The sequence below is a fragment of the Nycticebus coucang genome, chromosome 3 (genome assembly GCF_027406575.1).
Source record: "Nycticebus coucang isolate mNycCou1 chromosome 3, mNycCou1.pri, whole genome shotgun sequence".
NCBI classification, from domain to species: Eukaryota; Metazoa; Chordata; class Mammalia; order Primates; family Lorisidae; genus Nycticebus; species Nycticebus coucang.
The window spans coordinates 116,181,369-116,202,616 of NC_069782.1; the positions used below are offsets into that span (position 1 = coordinate 116,181,369).

Here is a 21,248-nt window from a genome sequence, read left to right on the forward strand (position 1 = left end):
CTCCTAAACCCTCTCACTGGCCTCATTTTCCTCCTGCCTTTCTGCTGGTTTGTCTCCTTTGCTGGGTCTTCCTTAGTTCCCTGACTTCCAGAAGTGAGAGCAACACAGATATCAGATTTGGACCCATTGTCTAACTCAGTTCTTATATGATCTCATCCAGTTTTGCAGCTTAAATATCACTCTATGCTAACTTCCAAGTCAACACCTCCTGCCTGGAGTTATCCCATGAAATTAAGATTCACGGGTATCTGCCTGTCCATTCCATTTCTCCATGTGGGTATCTAAAGGGCATCTAAAAATCAACATGTACAAGACTAAGCTTCTGCTCTTCCTCCACAAACCCACAGCTCCTCCACTCTCATTTTCCAGGCCAAACACGGGGTGCCATATTTGAGTGCTTGTTTCCTCTAGCACTACATATTGGCCTATAAAACATATCCTAGATTTGATCATGTCTCACCTCCTCCACTATCACCACGCTAGTCCGACCCACTATAACCTTTTGTCTGGATTTGCAGCGTCTTCTAAATGGTCTCCCTCCTTCTCCCTTTTCCTCCTATCAATCAGAACCAACTAGAGTGAGTTAAGTGAAGCAAAAATCTACTTATCTACCATACCAAAAATCTCATTAATCAACAAATGATATTTTAAAGCAATATTTTTTTAAAATGCAAAAGATCACAATGAACAAAGCAGCAAATTTTTCAAATAAAACAGGACCAGATCCTGGATTTGCATTACTCACTCCCCGTACCCCCTCCTCACCCCAGCCCTGACCCACACACCCTTCCATGTATTTCCAATAGTCAAAGTGACCCTGTTCAAACATAAGGAAAATTTTGTCAATGCTCTGGCCTCACACATCAGAGCAAAAGCCAAAGTCCTTCCGGTGCCCGACAAGACCCTTCATGATCTGATCAGACTCCCTCTGACATTAACTACCCCACTTCTCTCGTCAGTCACTTGGCCCATCCCCTACCACACTGGCCTCTTTGGCATTCTGACAGAATCTCCCAGCTCAGCCCTTAATCTCGCCAGGCCCTCTACCTAGAGGGCTCTACCCCAAATCCATCCCTCACTCCCAAGTCTCTTCCCAAATTCACTCTATCAGGACCACACTATCTGTTTGCCTACCTACACACACACACTTCTTATTCCTTGTCCTCGCTTGACTTTTTTGGGAGGGAATTGTCATATTTTACTTATTTTTTGATATATATTAGTGACATATTTTGAGGGGCACATATGTTATATTGATACCTGTATACAATGCGTGATGATCAAATCAGGGTAATTGGGATATTAGTTACCTCAAATATTTATTTTTTCTTTGTGTTAGGAATATCATAAATCTTTGCCAACTATTCTAAAATATCCAATAAATTTTTATGAACTATGATTTCTCTACTGTACTATCAAATACCAAAACTTCCTCCTTCTAACTCTATCTTTGTACCCTTACCCAATTTCTCTTTGTCTCCCCATCTCTGTCCCATTTCCAACCTCTGGTAATCACTATTCTACTCTCTACCTCCATGAGATCCACCTTTTATATTTTATTAACTTATCTTATTTATCAATTCTCCTGCTTGCTATAAAACTCCATAGAATGTTCAGGGCCCCATGAATATATCAATGTACACAGCTATGATTTAATAAAAATAAAAAAAAGAATGTTCAGGGGATGGGTCCATTTTATTCTCAGCTACATCTCTCCTGTATTGAAAATGCTTGGAAAATAGTAGATACTCAATAAATAATTTTTGAAGTAATAAATGATAAACACTCAGGAGTGCTTTCCTCCATCTCTAAGGGTCTTGGTGTTTGTAATATATAGGTTTTAAATTCTTTTGCCTCAATCAATTACACCTTTACAATTTAATAGTCTCAGATTTGAAAAATTTATAAGATGTTAAGTTAGAAAACATATTGCAAAACTTTTATTTCAAATTAGCCACATTTTTAACAAAAGATTGACTTGCTTAAAAAAATATTTAAAAGAAATATTTATCTGGGATTTAAGTTCACCCCCGACCTTGGGTCAACATTGGGAGAGAGGATTGTTGTTGAGAAATAAAAATGAAAGATCAAGTGTCTCTTGTGGCAAATTCTGAATTTTATTTCCATGTTCTGATTTCTAAGGATTTGAGACTATATTGAGATGTTACAGATTTTCTCAATAACTTCGGGGTAGATTTATATGTAATCAAAAGACCTTTCTGATGTCAAAACACCTTTAAAAACCTTTACTAATCATTAACTAAAACTAAAGATAGGTTTTGCAAATACAAACTTGTCATTTCACCATGAACTGTTATCTTTTTGATGGAAAAGATTAAATTCAACCAAGAGCAAATCTACAACTTAGCAAAAGACTATAGACTTTGCCTTCAACCAGCTGTACGAAATATATACAAATCCTATCAGACTCCCTCCACAGCCTCCCTGCTCCTGCAGGTTAAGTACAGCACAGTGGGACAGTTTGAGAGAGGCCCGATGAAAAGACAATTTTAGTAACATTGTGGAAAGCACAAGCGTTAGACTTTGTCTTAAAGGCTAGTTTTCTTTGTAAATCTTGAAAATGCCTTTGTCTATCTTATTTGTCTATTTTAAAAGGATTTATATTGTTTTATAGAGATTTCTAATGACTATATTGACCTGCAATTGAGGCTTATAAAGTGAATACAGGTCTCAGTTTACCCCTAAGTCATAGTATCCACAGAGAAACATTTATATTGTAACCGTGTCAGTAAAGCTACTTGTCCCAACTTGAATTGCTACATATATATCAAATCGGCACTATCAGAAAGAAACTTTGTCTTAGCCAAAATACAAACTCAAGATTACGTTTTTAAGCCACTTCTTTTTTTTTTTTTTTGCGAAGTATAGAACTGAAACTTGTATGTTAACTTACTGAGTTAGCAGACGGCCCATAACACACAGCGCCCTGAAGTTGGGCAGAGGAGAGAGCTGGTACGCAAGAGAGCATTAATGATGTAGTGCTGGCAACAGTGAATGAATACAAACTGAACTGACCTGTTTCAGGAACAAGCAAGAATCTTAAGAATGATCAAAGACAGGCCATGCCTATATGCAGAGGATGACATTGTTTTGTCCCTGTAACAGTCAGTGAATGAGCGGTCTCCTTATGGAATCTCACATTTTTTTCCTTTGGTTTTCTATGATTGGAAATATTACTTTTTAAATCATGCCTGTCTATTAATTCGGAGGCTTTTTTCAATTCTACTACTTTGGTAGTAAAAATACTACTATTGCTATTATTACTAACACTACTATTAATAGTCCTAATAATCTTTTTATTATTACTAATGGTAATATTCTATGACTATTCCATTAGTTTAGCAATAGTTATTTTAGTAATGGAATACCTTGAAGTTTCATTTTTTTGAAATGATCACTGTGGCTTCATTTTTTTGTCACCCCACTTTTGATCCAGTTCCCTATGCTATTAATGGCCTGCTTATTCTGAATCTATGAATGACAATGAAAAGCAACATAGGAAATCTCAATGCATATGACAGAAACTTTTCCAAAGGACTTATAGTCAAATATATTCGAGTTGCATTTGATTCGAATCATTGTAAAACACATTTTCTGTGTCCTGGTCAGCAGAGCATGGTCAGCAGGGTGCAGACCCAGCATGGAACCTTCACAGCCCTACTCACACTCTAACCCAGCAGGGCAGTGTCCTCCTGTGCACACTGGGGCCTCTGGGACCTCACACCACTGTAGCTCGTCCTTGGCCTATGAACCTGTGGATTTGAGCAACCATTGCCTCATGTTCCCCAAATGGAAAGTATAGATAATGAAATGCTGAAATTACGTATTACTATTTACATACACAAACATGAACGTATGCAACCGTTCATGATTTCTTAGATTTTACAAAGGTTTTCATGTCCTCTGCTGAGTGTGTCTGTGTATAGGATCAGGACATTAGTAGGCCCTTCTCACACCTGCTCAAAAGTATCTCTCGTTCTTGATTTGTCCAAATCCATGTCACATTTTTATCAAATGCAGTAGTTTAAACGAAGACTTCTCTATATATGACATCAACACACTTCACTCTAGAAATCTGTCTTCAGAGAATAAATAAACGTCTCGGGTAACAAAGAAAGCTCAATCTCTGAATATTCTGATGCCCTATCTTAAGTGCCCTTTTCCCACATCTGTAAGGACCATCCTTCATATTCTTGTAATAATCATGACTTAATTTGTTTTTGAGCATTGATAACATCCTGAGATAAGAGGATCAAGAATTATTGATTTGCCTTTGGAAAATGGATATTATTTGTTTTTGACTTCTAAATTTCAACTAATATTGAACGTTTTTTAAAAAAACTCCCAGAGAGTACGTTTCACCAGCCTTGTTTGTGTGTAGCTGTTAACCTTAACGACTTATTTATAGAGAATGTTTCCTGAAGATGAAGGACAATTTTGGACTTGGCAACAGTAATGTACTTAATTTATCTTAAATTTGGTTTCAGTGAGCAACCCTAATTAACCTGATTTTTTGCTGATAATCACTCTCAATGGAATCAAATCACAAATCCGGGGATGGATTGAGCGGCACCCAGAAGGAAGCAGCCCTCCGCGCCCTGGTCCAGCGCACAGGATATAGCTTGGTCCAGGTAGGAACTTCTTGTGACACCTGCTGAGACCCACCACTGAGTTTGCACAGTGGCGGGAGGATTAGAGGTCCTAAAATGCAAACCATGAACCGCCATTTGTGTGCCACTTTAAAGGTGTCCCTTTGCAAAGGAGAAATTGTATTATTTCAGTGTTGTAAGTGATTCTCTTTCTACTCCGGATTATCAACTCAACTTTAATGGGTCATTTGAAAACAGAATATGTCCCCAGTTGTAGAAACTATCAGAAAGGCAGGTGAAATTTGCCACCCAAGGCTGTGAAGTAGAACCAAGTTATTGTTTCAGGAATCAGAAGTGAAAAAATGACTGAGGAACTAGCTTCAGTTTTCAGAGAAATCACTGCAGATGTAGGAAGACTTCTAGATGTGGGGTCTCAGGAATGAACATTTTGTCAGCCTAGCTATTGGAGATTGTTTTCTCAAAATAGCCACCCATCCAATCTAGGATATGGAATACTAACTTCTTATTTAACATTTTTGAAAAGGAAAATAAAAAGCCCATAATCTTCAAACCGTCTATTTATAGACATTAGTTTTTAGAAATTATCTGTATATCATTGTTGTCTTTGTGATAACTGCCTTTAGAGAATTTATGAAGCATTAGAAAGTAAATGACATAGTATTAGACAAAGTAATTCTTATTTGAAGAAATAACATTGTTCTTTTTAAAGGAGAAAATATTTTAAATCTTTATTTTAATATTTTAAATCTTATCTTTATTTTAGGAGAAAATATTTTAAATCTTCAGTTACTGCCTTTAACTCACATAGTTTTCTGACTTAATCAAATCTAGGTACCACGATAAAGACAAATGTCTTAGATGATTAAAAATAAAATATGCAACAGTATCCTTCTATTAGATGCTCCTTTGCCAAATTGGTGCAAAATGTACAGCATTTAATTTCTGATTAATCTTACGAATCATGGTATGCCTTGTTAGACACAATATAAATGTTATAAAAGACAAAAATGTCTTTAAAATAATTTTTGTTTAATTTTTAGCTTGTTGATATCTGAAACACTCATTCAAAGACAGTTGTAGTAGAAAACACTTCAACCCTTTTGACAAGCAATCTGTTGATATTTATATGTAAAAATGTTCCCTTTCTGTAACTATACCTCTAATGATCTATCAGCTAATGACAGACATATATATAAACCTATCTAGTACGGCATTACTTAATATAACATTTATGGAAATGTTGATTTAAAAAGGAAAGAAAATTCTCTTTTCAATTTACTGTATCCAAACAGGTACAAAAAATATTATCTTAAATGCATTTGTTTTATAAACTATAAAGTCTATATAATTTTCCACTTAAAAACTTGACATCATTCAGTCATAGGTTCCCTTTCCCAAGTATGCCAGGGTGGAGGGTGATTTCGCTTTGGTTTTCCTGCTCTCTGCTTTAGTATTCCTGTACCAGTTTGCTCACTACTGTTTCTGACTCCGAGTTGAAGCACAGAGAGGAATAAAGGCAAATGAATGGGGAAGGAAGCGACTGGCCTTGGGCTCTCCGGCCTGATAGGCATTTCAAGCTTGTGGGATACTTTGTAGGATCCTCAGAGACATCCTTGTTTCCAGTATTTCTTTTAATACTTAATAAAAGTCAAGTTATTTTAGTTGGGAGTCTTTCACCTAACTATACTTTTTTTAGTCTTCCTGGAGAGGATAAAAGATAATGCCTAATTCCTAAACTCTCATCGCTGGGAAACAACTCATTCTCTGACCCAGTAAAATCTGGAAGTACCGGTGACGCAAAGTGATTCCCTCTCTTTGCCAGCATCAAAGCAATGGGCTGACCCATTGCTCATCTTTAGATATTTCAGCAATGAGTTATACTTGCCAGCCACATGGGTTCACCACACACAAAGGCACAGAACACCGATCAAGCTCTCTAGGTGGTTTCCTTGCTACCCTTCTCCCCTGCTTTAGGAAAATGAGAGGCACTTCCCAATTTCTCTCAATTAAGGGGAACCAAGACTCACTGCCGTTGTGTAAATTCCAAAACTGCTCTCAAACTCTCCAATCTCTTTTCTAAGCTCAGGGTGCTTTGAAGGCGTTAAAACTGAAAAAACATTTTCCTGCTACCTTTTCATCCTGCTTGATGCTCTCAAGACTTGGTTTCATTCCTAAAGGAAAGGCCAAAATTAACAATAATCTCTTGTGTATTTTGAAATAGCCAGAAGATTTGGAATGTTACCGACAGAAAGAAATAATAACTATTTAAAGTGATGGGTATCCCAGTTGCCTGATTAGACCATTACGTATTACATGCAGGGATCAAAATATCACATGTACAGTTATGTACAATATGTGCAATTAGTACACAGCAATTTAAAATGTCCAATCCCACCTTGAAATCCTATTACAAATGAAACAGTATTCAGTTACTAAAAGTGATCGTTTAAAAAAATTCTGCAAAACAGAAAACTGTAGCAAATTATTACAGTTATATAAAAAGTTCACAAATTTTTTTTTAAAGACTCAAATAGCAATGGAAAGAATTTTACTCCACTGTTAAATTTTACTCCTTGATAAGATTTAATGCTGTGATTTAAGAACATTTGCATGATAGAAGAAAAGGAAAAACACCTGATGTTATAATTTATAATGTTTTCACATAAAATATCCCTACAATATATGGCCAATCTGCATATTACTTTATTATATATTTAATAATATTCAGGAATAATAATAATGAGGATTTAAATTACAGGAGTCATAATAACAAAGAAAAATAAAGTTATTTGGTACTTCTAGTCTAACTGCTTTATGTGTATTAATTCATTTAATCCTTTCTATGACATTATGATGTAGCTATTATGATCAAATCCCCAATTTTCTAATGAACAAGGCACCAAGAGGTTAGATAATTTGTAAGATTTGATAGGCTACGACTCTATTGTTATTGACCAAAATTTCTGGCCAGATTTAGAGAACTAAGAGTAGAATAATGTGACTGTTAAGGTTGCAATTTTAGAGATTAGCATGCCAGGGCATGCAAAAAATATTTTTGTTGAAGCCTAAACTTTGTCACATGATTCACTTTACGGATATTAAGTATTTGATAGCAGATATTCAGATACAATGAGTATTGTATCAGAACTCCTCCAAAGCCTAATATTCCAAAACCTAGCTATCTAGACCTAAAGCCTCTAATCAAAATGTAAATACATACATATAATGCAATCATTGGGGATGATATTGGAAAATCCCTCCTAATTTTGGCTGCAAGGTGTGGACAATCACCCAAGACTTCAAATCAGAAGGCCTATAATCTAACCCGGTGTCCACCATACATGAGTTGTATCATTTTGAACAAGTCCCTTCACCACTCTAGGAATTAACTTTCCAGCTAGCTCCTACCCAACTCTATTTGCCATGATTTTGTGATTCTAGTATCTTCTGAATCTAGTCATTAGTCAGCAAACTGGACTGTTTGGCCGAAAAAGTAGCCTAGGGATGTGTAGAGACACAGCCTTAAACTTTGAAAATTAGGTAAAATCCTTTGTCAGCAATACTTATCTTCCTATTCTAGATTATAGGAAAGATTTTGATTATCTAGAAACAAAAACAATCAAAAAAATAAGATAGAGAGAAGGCAAGCTAAGATTTTAAGCTTTACTTTTTAAAAAATTTTTGTACGAAAATGAAGAAATGTCCAAAGTACAGTTCAGGAAACAGACCTATAAAATGATAGTTTAGAATTTTATGGTATTTGCTAAGTTGGGGTTTGAGGAATTTACTTTTGCTGTATTTTTGAAGCCTCTGATGTTGAATGTTAAAAACTTGCAAAACAAGAATTAAAAAAAAAAAAAGGCCAGAGAGTGACCAATTTGTGCTCTGTTATCGCTAGCAGAACAAATACAGCTGTCAAAAATAGAATTTTGTGAGTTACTTAATAACATGAGCCAATCTCGAATATAGCAACTGTTGCAACACCACATGCTTGTGAGGGCCTGAAAATATGCTTTGTGGTAACTTTTAAAAATAATTGAATATCTTTGTATACTGATGCCTGAAAATGCTATCAAAGTACGTTTTAAAAGAGACAATATAGTACCCTACATATAGTAGGTATTCAATAAATATTATTGATCAAAATTGTATAATGTTGACAAGCTAAACTTCATCATTATAGCATGTCATATTGAAATATTTTGGAAGGAAGTATGCTATGATGTTAATATCTAAACCTTTATGTCTAGGTAATGAAATTACAGGTGGTTTTCGCTTTCCTACTTTTTCACCCTTAACTATTCTCAGATTTCTAAAGCTAGCATGTATTTGAAAATTAAAGAGGAAAAAATTCACATTGTGATGAGCTTTTCTTTACCAAAGCATTCGTGATGTGGATCATAAACTCTGTGACATGTGATACACCTCCCACTTGAAGCTTTCTCCTTAGAACTCGTCCAAAAATCTAAGAAAATAGATTCCCATGGATGAGCATATTCAGAAAGCTTTCCAGCCAATGTGGGATTAGTTTACATAAATTTCAATTCTTAAAACTAAAGCTACACATATATTTAATAAGAATCCCCTTCAAGTAGTCTGAATACTTTTAAAAAGTAGATTCAGTGAGGTGGGAGGTTTGAGCCTCGGTGTTTAAGACCAGCCTGGGCAATGTAGCAAGACCCCATCTTTACAAAAAAGTAAAAACAGCTCAGTGGCTTGGCACTCACCTGTAATCATAACTAGACAGGAGGCTGAGGCAAGAGGATCATTTAAGCCAGGAGTTGGAAGCTGCTGTAAGTACGATTGTACCAGTGTACTCCATCCTGGGCAACTTAAAGAGACCTTGCCTCAAAAAAAAGAAAGCGAGAGAGAGAGAGAGAGAGAGAGAGAGAGAGAGAGAGAGAGAGAGAAAGAGAGAAAGAAAAGAAAAGAAAGAGAGAGAGAAAGAAAGAAAAGTAGACTCAGGATACTTATCAAATATTAATTTTAAATGATTTAAAATATGGTGGGTATTAGCTTTGTTTACCCAATTATCCTGTTGGTAATCCATTTTCTAAAAATCATCACAGCACAATTCGTTTTTATCACAATCAGTTTTTATGAAGTATGATAGTCTCATTGCTTTCTTAAACCAGTGATTGTCCTGAATAAACATAAAGCGTTTATTTTTGTTTTCTGTTTTGTTTCCTTAGTCCCCTTCATTGAAAGTGATGTTGTTAGGGCTGGGCCTGGGGATTAGAGAAGTATAAAATGTGTAACTGACCTAATGTGCAATTAAAGCAGATGAGATCAAGAGAATTTATCCAAAATTAAAAGTGACAACATAATGCCACCTCCAAGGAGCAAAACAGCTGTGTGTCCCATAAAATAGGAGGATTTTCTATATAGATCTTTAAAAGTGATCATACTCTTTGGCCTAAAGAATAAGCAAAAATACATAGACATAGAAGGTTCATCATGGTGGAATTTATAACTTAAAATACTTACATATACCCCAAATCCCCAATAAAACACTAATGGCCAAGTAAATTTTGATTTTACTTCTAAATTATGTGGTAATACAAAACTATGATTTTAAAGAATTTTCAAAGTCACGAAGAAGGGCCTAAATTTTAACATTTAGTTAAAAATCTGAATGCTATAGATAAATTTCCAAATAACATTTTATGAAATCATTCACACACAAGTGTATATTTTTCTTGTTTGATGCTCTTCTTTATTTTCTAGACTTTCTATAATAACTATTGATTTTTATTGTTAAAAAAATTTCATAAAGTAGAAAATATTTCTAACCATCATTCAAATAAGAGTAAAAAACTGAAAAAAATTCATGGAGGAAACATCGTAATTGAATCTGGATGATAAGTGCCTGGATTCATTAGGCTATTCTTTCTACTTCTTCATATGTTTGAAATTTGCTTAAGATCAATATATTTCAACCCTTTTATTTCAGTTAGAAAACACAGCCCAGAGTTGCACAATCATAAACCAGGAGTCATGAAACCAAGACCTATGAGCCAAATAGGGTACAGCTTGTTTTTGTAGTGATTTCAAGCTATAAATGGCCTTTACATTGTTAAAGTATTACAAAAAAAAAAAAAAGAAGAAGAAGAACCCAGTAAAATGTCAACTATTTGGCCTTTTTACAGAAAGGTTTGCTGGCCCCCAACTCCAATCCTTAATAGAGTATCCTACGTTAAAAGCTAATTCACAGTTTAAGAAAATTCCCTATAACACAGAAAAGTGTTCATGTTTCTTTAAAAGAAGCAGGTGCCTTTTTGCTTGTCATATCCTTTCTGCCAACTCAAGCACTGAGCTCTCCTCCATCCATTCCATTCATTCATTCATATGTTGGTTTCACAAAGAGAGACATGCTTTTGCCTTCATGAAGATCATCCTCATTGGGAAGATAGATAACAAGGAAGTAAGGAAATAAGCAAAATAATGACAGACCATGGTAAATGCCAGGAATATCATAAACTAGGATGGATGAAAAAGAATGTCAGGCGACCTTCTGCAGGAAAGATGTCACAGAAGAGTGAGAGCAAACATCTTGAAAGGAGCGGAGGAGAAATCACCATCTGTGACCGAGAGGACCACCCAGGCAGCACTCTTTAAACAAAGTATTTGTAAAATGCAGAGCATCTTTGGGTGGTGAAAATATTAATGTGTCAATTTCAAAAATATAATAAGATTACAGCAGATAAGTAAGGAAATGTGTTCCATCCTTCCATTAATCAGCCATGAACCTGGGGACCTCAGAACAATCTCCCTCACCCTTTGCTTTCCATGCACAACATCCATGCACGAGTTTCAGTGCAACCACGTTTTGATTCTAATGTGTTCAATTCTTCAACAAATACGTACAAGCCATAGGGACCAAGGACGTTGTCCGATCAACATAAATCTGATTAGGAAACTATTCCTGTTCTAAGGGTGTCCCAAATGAAGTTAACTCCTCATCACTTTGGTTTTGAATAACATACTTTAGTAATTTTAATTGGTTATTCCTCAATTCATTTTTTTCTACAAATACTACAAAGAAAATAATTAGCTGCAGGGCCCCAGGTTTACTAATTGGTGTCATCTAAACTGGCTCCAAGAGAAGAAGATGGAAAAACACTGTTCCCACTGACATTGTTTTCTAACCACTGCACAAAAATCCTAGGGACAGAAATAGGAATTTGACTTCATGGTAAAAGATAGCCTGTGGGTCCTGCTTTTCTGTCTATTGCCTGTTCTCACCACCTGCTCACATCCCCCGCTACCCAAGGACTTAGGTCATTCACCAAGTACATGAATGCCAATTCTTTACATAGGTAGCACTAGGCACGAGAACAGGACGGGCCAGTAGATCGTCCGAGGTATGTGCTTCCCTAAGCTTTTCACCCCCGCCACCCGCGGGCCAACTTTCTTTTAAAGCATGAAATACAGCCTTGTTTCTACTAGCCAGAGATGCCAGAGCATGGTGTGAAAGACTCCAAATGAAGAAGTTCAGCATGTCCCTTTTTGAGGGTGTATGTGGCTGACATCTGTGGAAGTTGCATCACCTCAAGAAACAGAGATGTGTTCCAGAAGCTATTTTCAAACAGCACTGAATTTCTTCTCAGATAGCCTGATAGAGAGTAAGCTAGATACAAGGTCTTCAATGTGGGATTCTGTATTTGTAAAGTATGCATTATAGTACCTCCTCTTGAACTGAAAACGTGGAGGGTTTCCTTTTTATCAGCTTAAAAGTGGGTGTGAATACCCTGACCCAAAGCTGCAGAAGCATGAATAGCTCTTTTGAACGTTGGACTCTGTTTGGAGGCAACTTCATGATCTTATTGTTGAGGGCTGCCTGTTTGTGAATACTGCTTGGTGACCAATACTAAGGGGCTGTTCATCTTTAGAACCCAAGACTCACCATTATGAGATGCAAAAGCTTTCAAAAATAGCTCTGCCAAGAAGAAATCAGTGAGATCACAGAGCTGTGGGATCCTGAATTGATACAGGACTTCAGCAGACCCAAGCTTTTATAGCATTGTGCCAAATAGGGACACATTTGTGTCAAATAGGGAGGTGCCAAATAGGGAGGTGAGAGGATGGGAAATGGCACACTGCCACAGCATTTAAATAATATCGAAACTCATAGTGAGAGAATCACACCACTTGGAATTCTTTCAGGCTCTCTGGTGAGGAGAGTTAGTAATTGGAGGTACGTCTTCGACATCTCTCTAGGCCTTGCTAATCTTTTTACGTTCTGAAAGCAAGACTAGAGATCTAAGCTTTTAGCAGATAATAAGGTCTAACTGATTTGTCCTGATTTCCCTTTTTTGTAATTGTCTTAATAATTACTTTCTATTTGTTGGAAGTGATACTAAAATTCCACTTATAAGGGGCAATATGTATTTTCTGTTTTGTGTAAGTTTCTTTAAGTAACAAATCAATGCAAAGAAAACTAGACTAAGTGTCAAGTGGATACACAATTGGAGATGATGATTTTTAAAATTCCAGGAACATTCTCGTTAAGGCTCCTGTTAACTCACAAAGCATCCTATGAACATTTTCCCACATTTAAACATGGTGTCAAAGTCAGCCTCCCTTTCACAAGCTCCTAACACCCCCACAGAACTATTGCAATCACCTAACCAAGCCCATCCCTTTAAAGATAAGGAAATGAAAGTCAGAAAACATGTAGTGCCTTGCCAAGTTCCTCAGCTTGTCAGAAATTAAAATTCATGAGGATATGGTAGGAGGATAACGATTGTATAAAATTCTTTACATGTCAAAAACAAAGTACATTAGATGGGATTAACCCTGGCATGTGTTGAACTAGAAAAAGAAAGAACCAATCAAATGTTCTTCATCATGTCTTTATCTGCAGTTGGGAAGTTCTCCATAACTTAATCAGATCTCTAGCTGCTATATGTTAATTCAAAAAGGCAAATTATATCTATAAGTAAATTAAAAGTTAGATATGCTTATTGAATAAACGACACATTCTAAAAGAATAAAAGCCCCAAATGGATTATGGAATCACCAAAAGCTTTCACCCACTTATGTCTTGGATGGAATTGAGAGGTTCCTGTAGACTGAAGCAGCATGTCGAGACACATGACCACAGCCAGAAGTGTGCATGAACACAGCAATGCCTGGCCTCAACCACGAGGAAACATACACGTTTTAGTCCATCATCATGGGAACATTACTGTGAAATGCAAACAGAATCTTAGAAATGAGTTGACTCAAAAAACCCAAACCATGTCTTCTGACTTCCAATTTTATCTTTTCTATGATATTAGATATTCATAAGATATCTAATATTCTTATGTTCAAAAACTTACTTTATAAAAAGCTTTACAAAACACGTATTTGTAAGAGGCTGTTTGCCTTCGAATGCTTCAAGTATTGAGAGAGTGAATTTCTAAGGGGTGGTTTGCAACACATAATCCTCTAAGGGAAAGGGAAATTATTAAATGATATTAAAATCATCAACTTGATAACATGAACTGCCTCTGCTTCCTTAAGATAACTAATAATGATTAGGGCTATTTTCCCAGGAAATAGTCCTTCCAAAGTAAAACAAGTACAAGATTCATAATTTGCTAATAATTGTTTCTGTGAAAGAATCATATACTTTTTTTAAAAAATCATTAAATGTGAGTGTTTTGTGGAAAGTGAAATTGATAAGTTTTCAAGAGTCAAAATCCATTTGCATCCTTCTTCATGATTTTTGCCATAGACATATGCCACCAATAATATTAGTTATTTAGAATTCATTAAATGAACTCACTATTTCTATTTTGTTTACTTTTCCTCGCTTATGTAAGTGAAAATCCACAGGTTTTATGTGGTAATTATATTTTCTCCAATGTACTTAAACTAAATGCATGATTATTAAAATAAGATACATTGGCCTATAAACTTGCTAATATCATCTCACATGCCAGGTTTTGAGAAACACGAGGTTGTATGATGATAAAGCTAAATTAATATTTTAGCCCTACGTGTTCCTCTCTGTTTTAAACTCTAATTCTACATTTCCACCAATTTCAACAACTCATTTAGTCTTTATACCACAACTGTTATTACTCTTTCTATTTTAAGAGAATACTATTTGGCATTCATATTGCATATGCCTTGCAAGAATTGTAGAGAATAGCTAATCAGGGTAATGCTAACCTTCAGGGTTTATTAAGTAAATTCGGAATTCTAAAAGTTTCCAGGCTAAAAATAGATTTTACCAACATGAAGTCACTGATCTTAACAAGATTTGAAAGTGAATAAACTATACAAAATGGATAATTATCCTTTATATAAAGAATTAACGAAATTCACATTTCCAAAGACACTGTCTGTGGTTCTCAGGCAACAAAAGCTTTGTAAGAAGATAAAAAGTAAAATCACATCTAAGAGAGTCCATTTGGCACATCTTATTAAGTCTCCATAAACTCTGTCACATAGTGGGGTATCTGGTATATAGGTAGAATGTAAAATAAAATTATGTAAATCTCACAGATCAACAACTGGGAAAACACAGCATAGATTTGTAAACCACAAAGGACATGGTCCAGAGATACATTCTGGATGCATCACTCTCAACTCTTAGAACTGTCTGGGAGAGTCTGACCATTGAACCACCACTCTGAATATGGCCCTGAGTGACTGGTCAAAGCTGTAAAGGCCACCAAGCCTGGGTAGACCAGCCAGGACCAGAGGAAACAGAAACTGGAATAAACACAAACCCCATCAATTGGAAAACAGGAGAACATCTGAAACCAGTTTATTTAGGGAAAGTACATAGTTTCTTCTCTCTTGGAAATGAAAAAAAAGGGAACCATGAAGATGATTACAAATTTGGAATATAAAATTTCCAAAGAGCAGTTAAAGAAATTGAAATTACTACTTAGGCAAAAGCAGACTGAAGGAAGGTTCATTAATTAATGTCATTTATGGGAAACAACTGCCATCTGGTCTCTGTAATCGGTGGAGCTGAATAGGGAAGTAACTGGAACACACAACCTGAGGAACTATGAGGCTGATGAGCCTGAGAAGAGACATCGTCTAAATTTATGAGTGCTCTGTATGCCGCCAAGTTCACCGAATCAAAAATCACAGATCCTCTATGCTTGTGCTTTCTGTGACTTTAGGCAAGTCACGGGACATCTCTGCACTCAAGTTTGCTCACTTGTAAAACGAGTATTTTGGGTTAACACAAAAGCGGAAGAGAAATACTGTCAGGACAACAAGCGTGGGCTTAGATCCAAATGTGGTCTCGGCTGCTTGCTGTTTGTGTGAATATGAGCACAGTCTAGGCCTTGGGTTTCTTATCTATAAAATGAATGTAATAGCAGTACTGCTCTCACAGGTTTATAAAATACCTAGCACAGTGCTAACTCAACTGAGGTTAGTTGCTTTTGCTGCCACTACTAGTAAGTGCCAATAACAGTACTAATTAGAAAGGTATAAAGGCTATTAGTTCACAGAAACTTTGCATTTGGAGAATAAAACCCCACTCTACATCACATATCTGTCATGTTAAGAAAATGCATCTAGCATCATAGAGCACTCAACATTAAAGTCTGCGCACACTTGACTTCTGCATCAGAACTCAGTTTTACTTCACTGTAACCATGACTGTCTCCACTGCGAGGAAAGCTAGCAAAGCAAGTATCTGACATTAAGTCCTATCGAAGGCAGTTTTGCCCAGAATTCCCCAGATATGTATTATGTTCAGATGTTCGGGGGCCAAAATGAATTCAGTTCATTCAACTTCCATGCTGAGAGGTATTGGTTAGAATGATTTATGGAAGAAGGTTGGATGGTTTGTACTCAAGGTTAAGAGGGTAGACACAATCTCTGGAAGATTCTATTGCTCCACTACGAAGAACTTGAAATAGCTGTAACAGGATATTATAAATATTCTTGTGTTATAGATAGCCTCAGCATCCACTATGTATATTATTAAAGCTGTTTATAGTTAGATTGTGTCCTCAATTTTTAATGGACAGTTGAAGGTTTTCTACCTACTTATATGTAACTAGAAAGAGATAATAGTTTTCCAAGTTTTAATTGGAAAAATTAAAGTTCACAGAGTATAATGAAAATTCTCTCATGAAAAATAAAAACTTATATTCTTTTACCCTGAACTATTAATACAGTTGTGCTGCTGGGGTGAATGCATCCCATGAGAAGGCTATCAGCCAGAGGGAAAGGAGCAGTTATAATTAGGCTTTATCTATTTTAAACTCCTCAACCATAAAAATAGTGCCTAAAATACCAGCAAACGAGAGCCCAACTGTCCTTTTCCAGTAATGGACAGCTATTCCAACCCCATGACTAATGCCCAGTGCCTGTCTTAAATTGGTCTGTACTTCCACCGTGGGTGCATTCCAAGCCCGGTGGGTGGTTCACAGTGCCAGCCTCTCCAACTGAGTGAGATTCAGAGCAGTCCCCCAAATCATTCTAGGGGAATTTCTTAGAAACCACAGAAAGATGATAAATTTGAATAAATAGATGAATCTTCCTATACACATGATATGCACAAATTGGTAGGGTGACATTTCCAACAATACTGCAATAAAGAAGTTGAAGAGAAAAAAAGGTCTATCTGCTGGCTGCCTATTTATTTTCAAATATCAGATAATGCTTGTCAAATCAGCAATTTTTGAATAGTCACTTTAATGTTATATTTACAGGATGAAAATTTTCGTTTCCTCAATCTGAATTACAAAAACACTACCAAATTTATACTAAATTTAATACATTAATCTATGGAATGTTATATACATCAAAGATATACAGAAATGGCCTCAGACCCAAATGGGGAGAGTTGGCCTACGGAGGAAGGTGGAAGTTTGGCAATATATACAGATTGAGTGCCTTTTATGTGAAATGCTTGGGACCAGAAGTTTTTTGGATTTTAGGGTTCCTTTTTAAGATTTGGGAATATTTGTGTATACATAAGACAATTTGGGAATGGGACCCAAAACATGTAATTTATGTTTCACATACATCTTATACACATAGCCTGAAGGTAAATTTATAGAATAGTTTTAATAATTTTGTATTATTAAAACTCATATGAAATCAGGTGTGAAATTTTCCATTGGTGGTAGCATGACAGTGCTCAAAAGATTCCAGATTTTGGAGAATTTTGAATTTTTTAAATTAGGGACACTCAACCTGTAACAATGTACCTCTCTGTAAGCAATAGATGTTAGATACAACCTTCCAAATATTTTTGTGTAATAAAATGGGGGAAAAAATCTAAATGCAGCAAGGAGTTTGCTATTTAATGGTCTAATTTTTTTTCACAAATAAGGAGTATTTTAATGTATTTGTCTGTTGTAAATGACCAGGATTTCATCTATCAAAGCAGCAAAATGTAGAGATTAAGCTGACTGCCTGGGTTCAAATCCTGGCTTCTTCACTTCCCAACCACGTGATGTTGGCAAGTTACTTAATCTCTCTGGGCCTCAATATCTTCTGTAAAATGGGATAATAACAGTCCTTAACCCATGACATTGTTGTAAAGATTAAAACAACATCTGACATGTTCCAAGTGCTAGATAGGTATTTGTTCTGAGTAAATAAAGCCTTTAATATTTCTGTAAATATTAATTTTACATTTTTTAGGAAAGTCTTGAGATACAGACCACTGAATTAAAATTTATTTTTTCTATAACCATAAAACATTTCTTTTTTTCTTTTTCTTTCTTTCTTTTTTTTTTTTTTGAGACAGAGTCTCACTTTGTGGCCCTCAGTAGAGTGTTATGACATCATAGCTCACAGCAACCTCATACTCTTGGGCTCAAGAGATTCTCTTGCCTCAGCCTCCCAAGTAGCTGGGACTACAAGCACCTGCCACAATGCCTGTCTTTTTTTAGAAATGAAGTCACGCTCTGGCTCAGGCTGGGCTTGAACTCGTGAGCTCAGGCGATCCACCTACCTTGGCCTCCCAGAGTGCTGGGATTATAGGCATGAGCCACCGCGCCCAGCCAACCATAAAACATTTCATTTCTCAATTTCTCAGTGATGCCAAAGTTGTGTTACTAGACAATCCTACAAGAATATTACAGTAAGAAAAAAATACGTGAGAACACTGTAAGCAAAAATTTAAATAATCAGTAAAATAAAAAATAGTTGTTGGAAACAAAAAAGTAATCTAGGCAAGTTAGAGACTCATATACAACTGTTTTATCACTATTATTTAAAGAAACATAATGTGAATTATTAGGAATAAAAAAGTGATCGTGACCACAGACATCAATTCAATACTGTGATCTAAGGAGCCCTTGTGCTAACACTTATAAAATAATTGAAAAAACTCAAGTTGGTATATATAAAGATTTAAGAGGGACAGTACAAGTTGCCTTGATTTTAAATAGCAAAGAACTCCCATGCCAAAGTGTCTTTAAACAACTAACATACATCTTTTAAAAATATAGTATATTGACAAAAACTATACTATATGGGAAGGCAGAAACATTTAACAGTATCTATATCTAAATGGGTAGAATGGTACATTGGAGAAATTTTCTTTTTATTTTATATATCACTGTGTTTTCCTCCCAATAATATCTATCATTTATAGCATAAAACTTTAAATATTAGTTGGCTCGGCACTTGTAGCACAGTGGTTATGGCGCCAGCCACATACACCAAGGCTGGCAGGTTTGAGCCCAGCCTGGGCCAGCTAAACAACAAATGACAACTGCAACAGAAAATGGCCATGCATTCGGGTGGATGCCTGTGGTCCCAGCTACTTGGGAGGCTGAGGCAAGAGAATTGCTTAAGCCCAGGAGTTGGAGGTTGCTGTGAGCACTCTACCACGGCACTCTACCAAGGGCAACATAGTGAGACTCTGTCTAAAAAAAAAAAAACTTTAAATATTAGTTTATAGATGTTAGTAATGAATACGGATGTTTGGTCCATTTTTAATCCCAAAATCATAATGAAATATAATGACAAAGAATTCTGACTGTGTCTATGTGAAAATCAATTTGTCTACCTTTCCCCAACAAATGAACTATTAAATATTTCAAATCAATAGTGGTGTCTTAGGCCTATACTTCACCTTGGGGCCCCTGAAGTTATTTTTAGGTCTTTAACCTCTAGGAATATAAAGGGGTTAAAGGTGTAGAGAAACACCACTGCTACCCCTCCCCCAAAAGGTCATTTGTTAGGAATAAGAAAGTTCAAAAATAGAAGTTAATTTTATTTGAACTGAGAACATTATTGCACCCCACATAAAGATTCAGTGTTAGTAAACTCTTCTGTCTTGTCTTGAAAATAGATTTGAGTCCCTCTCCAGCCATCCCCAAAATTACCCCATTCACTCCTCCCAATGTTAATCTTCATATGTTCTTATCTGGAGGCCACATTGCCTTGCTTTGGCTTATGAAACCACTTGAATTTAAAGAGGCAAAAGGAAATTAATAACTATTAAAGGTATAGCACATACCAAAATCCATACATATGTGATATAACGTTGCCTGTAATCAAAAGCTGATATTATTCGCAACTTACATGTGAGAAAGCTGAGGTTCTGAGAAGTCATTTGCCCCAGATCCCACAGCTCGTGAGCAACAGAGCCAAGTAGTCTGGCTCCAGGATACTTATCACCACAGTCCACAGCCCTCATTATTAAATCAGAGTTCCAGATTTAAATTATAGTCAGATCCTTCAGGGATCTAGCTTTGGTGAGTGTATATGACAAAATAAGAATAAAAATAACCAATAAGTAATAACTTCTAGATTTTTTTTAAGAAGGTAGATCTCCTAATTGTTCTTAACACAAAATTTAAGAATAATAATAATCTCCTACAGTTGCCCAGCACTTTATAAGTTTTAATAAGGCTCATCTCAAGCAAGTTGCTAACGCACACCTGGAACACGGGATTATAATCCACATAAAACAGGCTTTAATTCTTCTCCTTTCACCAGCCAGCTATTATTTGTCAATGATAAATATGTTCATTAATGGGAAATTATTTTTAAAGAAATTAAGACATTGATGTTAACACTCTCTTTTCTTCCTTGTATTTGCCCGGGATTTGCAGGAAAATGGACAAAGAAAATACGGTGGCCCTCCGCCTGGCTGGGACGCTGCACCCCCAGAAAGGGGCTGTGAGATTTTTATTGGAAAACTTCCCCGAGACCTTTTTGAGGATGAACTTATACCACTCTGTGAAAAAGTAAGTCCAAATTTAACATTTACTTTTTCTTATCTTTCAAGGGAAAAATACCATTCTCTTCACTCTTACTCTTGTTGATGACAGTTTGTTTCTCTTCCAATTGCCATCCCTCAAAATCATGGACAAAGTTAAAACCTTCCTTGCTGTGAGGGATTGTCCCTTTGTTATCACTAGCTTGGCCCAGATCTTTGTCATGTTCCTGACAGCTTGACCTGCAGTCACTAATGACTTTCATATCTGTACCTCGTTCCCCAATCTCTCCACTGGTGACCATCTCACTGCAAACTTAGGGTGTCTATCCATCTACAATCACACTACAACCTGCCTAAGATTAGCTATTGCTCCAACCTAACATTTTAATACGGTTTTATAAAGTACAGTACTTTCACATTAAAAGAATACGTATGTTTGTCATGGCTCAAACATGTGCCTATAA

The 21,248-nt window shown here is 36.0% G+C and overlaps 1 protein-coding gene across 5 annotated transcripts in view; it reads left to right on the forward strand.

Moving 5' to 3' along the window:
* Positions 1-21,248, forward strand: part of A1CF (APOBEC1 complementation factor) — an 86,201-nt gene that overhangs the window by 25,930 nt on the left and 39,023 nt on the right. For 4 of the 5 annotated variants that reach the window (XM_053583843.1, XM_053583844.1, XM_053583845.1 and 1 more), the window contains exons 2-3: positions 4,509-4,652; positions 20,678-20,812. In XM_053583843.1, coding sequence (XP_053439818.1) covers positions 4,554-4,652; positions 20,678-20,812 — 234 coding nt within the window. In that variant the 5' untranslated portion in view covers positions 4,509-4,553. The remainder of the gene's footprint in view (positions 1-4,508; positions 4,653-20,677; positions 20,813-21,248) is intronic. The other variant, XM_053583847.1, reaches the window with a different exon arrangement.